This window comes from Pollachius pollachius (assembly GCF_949987615.1).
Source record: "Pollachius pollachius genome assembly, chromosome: 17".
Lineage (NCBI taxonomy): Eukaryota > Metazoa > Chordata > Actinopteri > Gadiformes > Gadidae > Pollachius > Pollachius pollachius.
The window spans coordinates 16,987,310-16,997,598 of NC_136950.1; the positions used below are offsets into that span (position 1 = coordinate 16,987,310).

Consider the following 10,289-nt stretch of genomic DNA (forward strand, 5'->3'; position numbering starts at 1 on the left):
GGGAAGTACCACAATGCTGTAAATAGCATTTCCTGCTTTCCACAAGCCATGTTCTCCTTTTCAGTTCAAGTGACAGCAGTATTAGGTCTGATCAAAGTAACTCTTAGATCAGTTTAGTCCTCACTCAAGGAAAATATGACACAATTACTAATAACTGACATCAAGGTTTATTAGCCGTGCATGGATCATAAATAGTGGTCACATAGGGTCAATCACTAAAAGGTGGAAGTATCTTTGGTATTTAAGTAGACCTAGATTTAACAACTCATTAGCGCAACACTGTTATTTTAGAACAAACTGCCCATTGGCTGTGAAAACGCACCTACTGCTCGCGGTAAGGAATTAAAATATAATGTATATATATCATTTTTTTTAAAGGCCTAGAATAAACTGATTAATGCATTTTCTTGTAACTTTTGTTGCTCCAAGTAGCCTACTGTATTTCCATATTCGTTATTTATTGTATTTGAAACAAGGAAGATGTACAGTAGGTACCTTAACCCAGGCCACATCAAAAACCAAAATGAATGTACCTTGACTACTTCTTTGAATTCATGATGCAGGAGATGAGGTTCACAAGATGCATCACGATGATACAGTTTGAAATGCTACTGAATGTCATCTTTGTTGCAGGTGAGCGGTGTTCAATTGTTATATTGCGAATATTTAGTTCCATGCACTGAATATGTTTAGGTATTGGCTCGCCAACAGACCCGTCAGGGGTAATTCGGGATTTTGGACATTGGACCTAATTTCCAAGTGAGCCAGTGTGTTATTTATCATTGGAGACTGTTTTCAACACGTTTCATTCAGTCCTTCTAGTTACAGGGATCGCTGGTGCTAGGCTAGCACAAGTCGACGGTTTCTGCTAGCCTGCCAATAAAAAGTTTTACCCACTCAACAGTGCAGCCGAGGCAATAGAATGTTGATAGAATGTTAGAAATAAAACTATCCTTGCATCGCAATGATCACATTACATTTTGAGGGACTACTTTCTCAGCAGCGTTGGAATTTTACCCTGCTCCGGTGTTTGCAACCAATTCAATACAGCAGAACGTAAACAGAGAAGCACACTCCAATCGGGGACACCTAGTAGTAGGTGCCAAGGTTATATCAGTTCGCTGCTGCCGTAGCCTGCTTCCAACTACAGTGAAGTATAAACTAAATGCAATGCGATGCAAGGGTAGTTTTATTTCTAACATTATTCTATCAACAGACATTTACATTGATAGTCTGGCGTTATAACTGATTTACCTCGGGTGTACTGTGGAGTGGGTAAAACTGTTTTTATTGGCAAGCTAGCAGAAACCATCGACTTGCCCTAGCCTATCACCAGCGATCTCTGCAAATAGAAGGACTGAATGAAACGTGTTGAAAACGGTCTCCAATGATACATAACACACTGGCTAACTTGGAAATTTTGAACTACCCCTTTCATGGACCCAGAATGAGTCAGTTTTACACCTAATGGACTAAATGCTAATCTGAATGTAATCGATCTCTGAAATGAAGCCCTTATCCATGCTCAGAGCGTGATGCCCGTCTAGTAGAGATGTGGCCAGGCTGTTGGAGGAGGATGTGTTGGGACAGGAAGGATGGATGTCATTGGCCAATTTGTGTAAAAAATGCTTGTGTTGCAGGTGGTGAGACACCCTGTCCTGCAAAGCTTAATGCATCTATGCCAAACAAGATGGAGGCATTGAGTGACACTTGTTTGCAAATTCCATGTTCATTTGATCCAGTACAATCATATCTAGTGGATGAAACGAAAACCTTTATTGGTTTATGGCTAAAATCGACTCACCAATTCGGGCCGAATCCAGGAAGTGTGGTTTTCAACGGCAGCAAAACCAATAATACATATCCAATTAGTATCATTGGGAATATGAGTGAATACAACTGCACAACCGTTTTTACGAACATGAACTCAAGTTATGCTAACGTATATTACTTTAGAGTTGAAAACAGTTACAAGGCAACTGACACCTGCAATCCTCTTACAATCACAGTTAACGGTAAGAGAACCCCTTTTGGTTTGGGGGTCAATTTTTTGATTAGTCATTATTATAATTATTTTTATTTCTATTTCAATATTATTACAGGGTTCCTACACATTTTCCATTTCAAAATTCCATACCTTTCCATTCTCTGAGGATTTTCAGTCAATATTAAGCATCTGAAAGCATGTTGCGTTAGTAAGCTTGTTTTGATTTGTATATGTTAATATATTTTATTTTGAAAAGTGAGATAATAGTCTGTAAAAAACAAACATTTTTCAATACTCTTTTCTAATTTCCATACTTATCCAGACCTGGAAATTACTCAAATTAAATTCCATACTTTTCCATTCTGCGTAGGAACCCTGTTATTATGATCATTCTTGATTTTCAGCTACTCCCTGAATAGCTAGAAATACTTGTTCTCCTTGTCTAGAATTTAAGTATCGATACCACATAATTGTATTTTCACATTAAATAATGTTTTAACATTGTTTTATGCCAGTGTTATATTGTATTAATACTTATTATGGACTATGGGGTGTGGCACACTTCGTTTCCTTCCCCATGATTATTCTCCACTATGGAATGTACTGGTCAACACCAAACATGCTGCATTCATTCATGTGGATATTAAAGCTACATTTCAGCCTAATGCAAATGTTTCTTGAAAACAACCATGTAGATTCAGCCCCAGCACCCTCCATACAGACCCTCCAGGAGGGACCACTAACGGAGAGGAGCAGGGTAACGTTCACCTGCAGGGCCATCGCACCCTGTCCCACCGAGCCGCCTCACCTGAGCTGGAACCAGTCAGGAGGCCCTGAGGGCCAGCTGGAACCGCACGGAGACCAAGAGCCTAACGTCAGGACCCGGCGGCTGAATATCACTCTGTCGCACCAACATGACGGGGTCCGCCTCACCTGTCTGGCGGCTTATCCGGTGAACGACTCAGCAGGCGGGCCCAGCAACAGAACAGCAGAGAGCGTCGTGACACTCAACGTTACCTGTGAGTGACCAGCATACGGTCCAATCAGTGAGCTGGGACATTACATACTGCATTCAAAAGCGGAACCATAGCTTGAAATTGAAGGCTTATCTTGTGTTTCTGTAGATTCCCCGAAGGATACCGAGGCCTCCGTCAGCCCCCCCACGGTGTCGCTGGGCAGTGTGGTCAACCTGACGTGCACCAGCAGAGCTAACCCCCCCGTTCTCCGGTTCACCTGGTTCAGGAGCAGTGCGGAGGGACCCCTGAACGTGTCAGATGGATCTTTGTACAGCTTTACTGTGTCCAGCTACAGAGAAATCTACTACTGCGTGGCTACGAATCCCTTGGGAAACCAAACATCAAAAGAGATTAAGCTAACTATCAGCGGTGAAAGCATCGGTAAATCAACATCTACCCGTAGACCCATAAACTACTTTACTATAACACATATCCCAAATATATCCCTACAATCTCAAATGGATATGACAATGCCCCAGTGATCTACAATGTTTTATGTCCTACAGATTTGAATGTCCCTCTGATAATTGGTGGATTCTTTGGTACCGTCTTCTTTATTGGTTTGATCATCTCTGTCCTGTAAGTAAAACACACACTAAATCACATCTATATCTACATATATATATATCTGTAAATATACATTTAGATATGTATAGATCAATATCTGTAGATATCGAGATCTATATCTGAATAGATCTATAGATATAGATTAGGACTTAAATATCTATATATTCGGGATAATCCACGATGAAGTGAGAATCATCTTGAGAATCCTAAAATAAGAGTGTTCATTAATATTGTTGACGGTTCTGTTATATATATATATGAATCATTTTAGTTTTAACAATGATGAGGCAAGATGAACCTTTCCAGTTTGTGTGCTGGGTCCGTATCCGTTCTAACCTGTGATCCCACCTCATGTTTTTAGGTGGTTACAGAAGAAACCTTCAAAACATCAACAGGTAGGAACCACACAGTGGTGGACAGCGTACTAGCATCCTGCACTTGAAGGTATAATAGTTTACCCTATGAAGGCAAAGTTAACAAGTTTACTGAATTGATTGAAGAAACCAACTTCAATGTGGACGATGTGATGTCATTAACATTTTTGTAGGATGCAGTCATTTCTGTACATCGTCTAAGTTTAAGCATTCTCATATGTATTTGCAAAAAACAAAATAATAGAACTTCTTGCATGCATGACAAAAATTCTATATTTTTGCTACAATTTAGAAAATATTTTGATTGAATTAACGCATACAATTGTCCACAAGGGAATAATCAAGCAAAGAAAAAAATGCAAAAAAACTGTACTTACAGAAAGTCATTTTACTTATAAATGTAAGCAGAAGACCGATAGCTGCTCCATCAAGACTTCCAAGCCGATCGTTTTTTCCCAATTCAACATTTGTAATAACTGCTGGAGTGTGTGTGCACCCCTCTGTGCAAAGCTATTTTTTTAATTCAAAAACCCGATTCTGGGGGTCCCAGGCACGTGATTATGCAACGGATACTATTAAGTCTTAATCGTTTGGCCCAGGATTGCTGAAAATAGGATGATTAGAATAAAGCCGGCTCACCTGGTATGTAAGATACATTTGTTCTACGTTCAGAGGAATTGGACTGCAGCACTAAACATCTGAAAGTAGCTGATACGTCAGAAGGAGTTGAAACGATCATTTGGGCTCAATTGGGCCCTGGGATAGTGACATATTTAGCCAAGCGGCGTTTCTGCTCTTTCGAATATCTCATCTCATTCACAAGCGGTCAACCATAGCAGACATTCTCACGTAGCCAACTAAGGGAAAGATAGCCTTCATGTGAACATATTTTAGTAATTCCAATAATTAAACAATATCATAGCTCTCCCAAAATAAACACAATGTACTCAGCTATCTCAATAAACACATATTGTTCAAATGTTATCATAGTCGATTTGAAATTATTCTATGGGAACCACTTCTTCACTCTTCTTTCAAGTCTTTTATGTATCAATGCTCTTCCACAGAATCCAATATGCGAGGCGTCAGACAAGCAGGTGGAAGAGGAGATCCACTACGGAGAGATCGACTTTGCCAAGCGAGGTGCTGTGCAGAACCCAGGCCTGGTGTTCCCCCATGGGGAGGAGCAGACCTCAGAGTACGTTGAGATCACTGCTCAACAGGCTAAGAACACACAGATCAGGGCTGAACTGGAGAGGAGCTGAATAGTTTGGACTGGGATCTCTTTAGTCTCCACGTATGTCAGCGTAAACATATCCTGCTTTAGCATCTATGGCTGCGGCAGCAGAACATTTCTAAAACATGGCACCCCTTATGCTTTTTTGTCTCCAAGGCAACCAATAAACAAAATCAAGTTTGTAGGACTCCCTGCAGGGCTAGGTGCTGTTTATCAAATCAACAGCACAACAAAAGTTAGGGAGGACTACTTTTATCAAATGCTGCAAAGAAACAGCAGGCTGCATTTCATTACATTTTAAGGGACACCTCAGGATAAAATACTGCGACAGGAGTACACATGCAATGCTTTGTATAAAGCTGGTATATCTTAATGGTAATGTTTGTTCATCTTTTACATTTAAAAATCTAAATCAGGAGTCAGCAGAATTACATGAAAAGTCAACTCTATTTTTATGTTCTACTATGCATACATTAATGTTTAATTGGAAGGGAAAATTACCGGGCACGCCTTACACAGAACATTTTGTTGACGGTCCTCTCTGTAAATCAGACAGTGAACACACAGTTTGACTGCATGAGTATACTGAGAGTGGTAAGCTGTTTTAGAAATTGTTTCATGTTTTTTTTTTACACATTAAATACTTCACATGGTCTTAATGTGAGCCTAGCTACTCTGAATCAGTTAACGTGGAAGCTATGAATATAACTTGTATGTGTTTTTGATTGCAAATTGTAATCTGTTTTAATTGTTTTGAAAAGGAAGTTTTCACAGCACCACGTTTGGGAAACACTGTACAAGCTTATTGTACAACAGCATTTAAAATAAATTGTTATACTTAACCCTCCAACTAGCTTGTAGCTTGCAATCACCTGGACATATCTTTTGGTAGTGCTGACCAATAATGCTTTCAATAATGTCATCAATAAAATCATTTCCTAGAACTGATATCTTCTACAAATAAGAAATGCTGGCCTCCGCACAGACAGAGACTCTTAAAGATAGCATAGTTATCATTTTTTTTAGAACAAAGCCCACCCATGGAGAGGGAATATATGATTGGTCAATTTTACTGTCATTTGAAATAAGTCAAACTAGAGTTTCCGCCCGCGCATTGCGCCCGCTCAACCTCTAGTGCAGGGGTCGGCAACTGGAGGCCCACGGGCCATAACTGGCCAGCCAGACATAATCTCTGGCCTGCCAGATTATTCTGAAGTTAAAAGATTTTTTTTTTTGGAATATCGAATATCTATATCTGTTTGCTTAAATTTAAAGGGCCGGGTACTGTGAACCTTTTTTCTATCACAACCGTTTTTGAATTTAATTGTATCAAATCCTGCTACTACTCCCGGAAGGTTAGAGACACACTCGTCACGGTCACGCGTAAGCTGCGAGGGGCTGAGCGGGAGTTATTGGAAACTATGCAATGTTAAATTAAACGGAACCCCCCTTTATAGGCCTATATAAAACAACCATCGCGACCCAACATTACGTATTTTTGTGTGATACTGCATGAAAGGCAGGAGCTGTTGACAAAAGTCCACAAAAGATTTAAGACGCCAAGCTCTGAGACTTTGCTGTTTAACGCAAGTAGAGTCTCTGATGAGGATACTTCGCCTGCAGCTCTTCTAACGGTGAGTAGGCTAGGAACGGAGGTTTGTGTGTGTGCGCAGTCAGTCAGCACCCGCTGTGGTGTGTGTGTGTGTGTGTGTGTGTGTGTGTGTGTGTGTGTGTGTGTGTGTGTGTGTGTGTGTGTGCAGTCAGTCAGCACTAGGGTTGGGTATCATTTGGGTTTTATACAATACCGGTGAAAAAGTACCTACTCTGTACTTTTTAAACGGTTCTGGTGCTAAAACGGTTCTCGAACCGGTATTTTAAAAAACGAAACCGCACACACGTGCATACATGTGCATACATGCACGTGTGTGTTAAATTCATACTGTTATGAATTTAACATTTTGATTTGTTTATTTGGTTTTGAGCAGATAGTTTTGGATGCATGCATCGGCTTTGAGTTTGTTCAATCGTTTGTTACTTTGAAATTACATTCGCTCGCAACACACACACACACACACACACACACACACACACACACAGTGTTGTGCCTGAACGCGTTCATTGAACGATAGTTCATGAACTCGTTCATGGGCGAACGTGAACGTACTGTATTACTGCCTGATGAACGTTACTGTGAACTCGTTCATTCTGGTGTCTGTGAACGGCACGCTCAGGTTCAATAAGGGGGTTATTTGTTTATCAACACGGCGGATGCGCGTGCAGATCGCCATGTTGTTTGACCGGTTGCCATAGTAATCTCTGCGGTTAATTTGCAGTTGCGGTGTTGCCAGCTTACTGTTACATTAAACTGTATTCAGAAAACGCGGGTATAGGCTATAGACCCTATAGTACCTGTCGTATAAAGGCTGGGACGAATTTCAAATTATAAATATGTACACTTTATTTTGAAAGTACAGACCGGCGCGGTTCCCATTGTAACGAATGGCGCGGTGATTATTCTTCAAAATGAGAGCTGTTAAATTGTAGAAAATTAATTAAACTGTAATCAGTATCTGTGGTATAAAGGCTGAGACGAATTTCGAATTATAAATATGTACAATCCATAACGTTAGCTCTCTGGCTCATAGCTCAGCGGACTAGAATACCTCATAGAATCATTGCTTGTTGGCCGGAAACGGAAAGGGGGGCTGTGCACGTTTGGTTATAGTCTTTTCGCTCGGTTCTCCGTCTCATCAGTAGGGCTAGAACCGAGCGAAAAGACTACAACCAAACGTGAACACCCCCCCTTTCCTTTTCCGGCCAACGAGCAATGAGTCTTCCAACAGAAATCAATGGGATTTAGAAAATGTGCTAAATGTACAATAAAACAAGTCCGTCCCGAGTCTCGAGGCGCCCATAGGCTTTATGGTTTATATGTTTGAAAGCCGTGACACACTCCAGTTGGCCTGAAATACCACGCCTCGCAGTCATGGACCTATAAAGAAAGTCGTAGTCGTACCATGCGTGTTTAGCGCAACATTGGAAAGGGTCCCGTCTGAAACAGTGTCGCGTGGCGCTTCGTTCCCAACGTTGTGTAATCAAATACACCGGTATGGTGGTGGTAGGTTCTATGAACATCTTTACTGTACCGACAGCGATATATTGTTTCACTTCTTATGACAAATGTACTTATTGTAACAAATGCACTTATTGTAAGTCGCTTTGAATAAAAGCGTCTGCTAAATGCCCTAAATGTAAATGTAAATGTATATAAAAAAATCATATCCTAACGAAAATACACACCGTTATTCGGTGTGAACCGGTATACCGCCCAGCACTAACGCAAGTTGACGCCGCAACATCATGGGGGCGGGGCAGGGGGCGTTAAAAAAAGTCAGGCACCATTATAAGTCACCGAAATGTGCCTTCTTATTCGATCTCGTTACAACCGTTTACGTCGGAACCGGTTCCCTACTGGAACCGAGTTTTGGTGCTCAACCCTAGTCAGCACCCGCCGTGGTGTGTGTGTGTGTGTGTTGTGTTATGTTGTGTTGTGTTGTGTGAAGTATTTTACGAGTGGATGGCCGCTTTTTTAGGTGCGCACTACTGCCCTCTCTCCAGCATAGGCCTTTCTACACTGCAAAGCCGGTTCGGTCGAGGCTTGGCACGCCCGGCGACTTCACCGTCTTATCTCAAGTTTCCTGTGTAAAACCGAGGGCCGTTCGTCACGGCGCAGGCTTTCTTGGTTAACTGGAGAAGGCGGGGCTGCGCATGGAGTCTAGACCTCTTTAGAATAATTTGAATATTCCCGAATGTTTTTATTTTTTTATTTAGACAGTGCAGCAACATCTCTACCCAATGCGATCAGGCATGACATTTACGTGATTAGGGCATACACATGTTTATATGTACGTCTTTTAAGAGTCATCTAGTGCTTGGTAGGCATATGACTAAGCCAGCTGACGGGCCTGTGTCGCACTTCAAGATGCACTTTCATTAATCAACTCCTTGAACTAGCCTTTGATAATATTCTGGCCCACCACCCACTGGCTGGAAAAAAAATTGGCCCGAGGCCAAACTTAATTGCTGACCCCTGCTCTGTTGGGTCATGAGTTTGATTCAGAATCCATTGATTGTCATCGCACATATGTTCAATGTAATCTATAGCAACTCCTCTCAGTGTACCAAAAAATGAAGTGTGAGATAAAAGAACAAAATAAATAAGTAGACCCAACCACACAGTGAAGTGAACTGGTAACATTGTATTGTACATTTTTCACAGGGTAATATGTATCACTTCTCGTCAGCTACAGTGCACTCCAACAAACACACTTACACCTCTGGCACGCCAGACGTCTGGCACATGGCCAGCTCTACAAGTGTAGAGCTGGCCATGTGCGAACACACTTTGGGGCAGGAACACTCCAACTCGATCATTTTCTTAACGTTACCTGGGCGAGTGTCACTGCGGTGTGCGCGCGTGCGTGTGTGTTCTTACCTCTGCGTGTGTCGATGGCGGAGCCGTTATGTTTAACAACATAACGTCTTACCTTGGCAAGCGTGTAGCTGCCTTTGTCTTGACGTGCGGTGTGTGTGCGTGTGTGTGTGTGTGCTCACGTGTGAGTGCACGTCAAGGCAAAGGCACCGCACGTGGGGGCAGCTTATGTGCTTAAAATATGTAACAGCGGGGGGTTCGACTCCCAAGTGGTGGGCATTTATGTGAAGCTTAAAAAGTCCCAAGTCTCATGCATATGGAATACTTATTCACTTAAGGTTATGGAATTATATTTTTGTGCTTATTTCAACCTTGAACCCATATTTTCAAGGCTGTGCTGGCACCACATCTATGGGGGTAAAGGCATGATGATAGACCAGCGAGATTTGAACCCCGGTCGCTGGCGTTCGGGTCTTATACTAATCCACTACGCCTCAGCGGTTGAAAACATATGCGATACATTTCTTACATAGGGTGTATTTAAAGTGAATTCCCTAAATTATAGAATAAGACAGGTTGGACGTTGCTTATGCATTTTTAAATTATCATTCTATTGGGATTAATGGCGAACAATTCTGCATTTGGCATAGTTATTTTATAGACAATATGCAGAATC

At 41.5% G+C, this 10,289-nt stretch overlaps 1 protein-coding gene across 1 annotated transcript; it reads left to right on the forward strand.

Annotated features, from left to right (window-relative positions):
- Window positions 1-106: 106 nt before the first annotated feature.
- LOC307089091 (myelin-associated glycoprotein-like) lies at window positions 107-5,947 on the forward strand. The gene is made up of 8 exons (XM_079755195.1): window positions 107-334; window positions 564-633; window positions 1,641-2,015; window positions 2,683-3,006; window positions 3,112-3,384; window positions 3,510-3,582; window positions 3,932-3,965; window positions 5,012-5,947. The coding sequence occupies exons 2-8, from the start codon at window positions 567-569 to the stop codon at window positions 5,207-5,209; spliced, it is 1,344 nt and encodes a 447-aa protein (XP_079611321.1). The 5' UTR covers window positions 107-334; window positions 564-566; the 3' UTR covers window positions 5,210-5,947.
- The last annotated feature ends 4,342 nt before the right edge of the window (window positions 5,948-10,289 follow it).

Excerpts from the sequence above, each read along its gene's own strand:
- LOC307089091 (XM_079755195.1), top strand. The coding sequence starts at position 567 with ATGAGGTTCACAAGATGCATCACGATGATACAGTTTGAAATGCTACTG. Across the intron at positions 634-1,640 it reads GAATGTCATCTTTGTTGCAG|GTGGTGAGACACCCTGTCCT; the intron begins GTGAGCGGTGTT and ends CTTGTGTTGCAG. Across the intron at positions 3,966-5,011 it reads AACCTTCAAAACATCAACAG|AATCCAATATGCGAGGCGTC; the intron begins GTAGGAACCACA and ends GCTCTTCCACAG.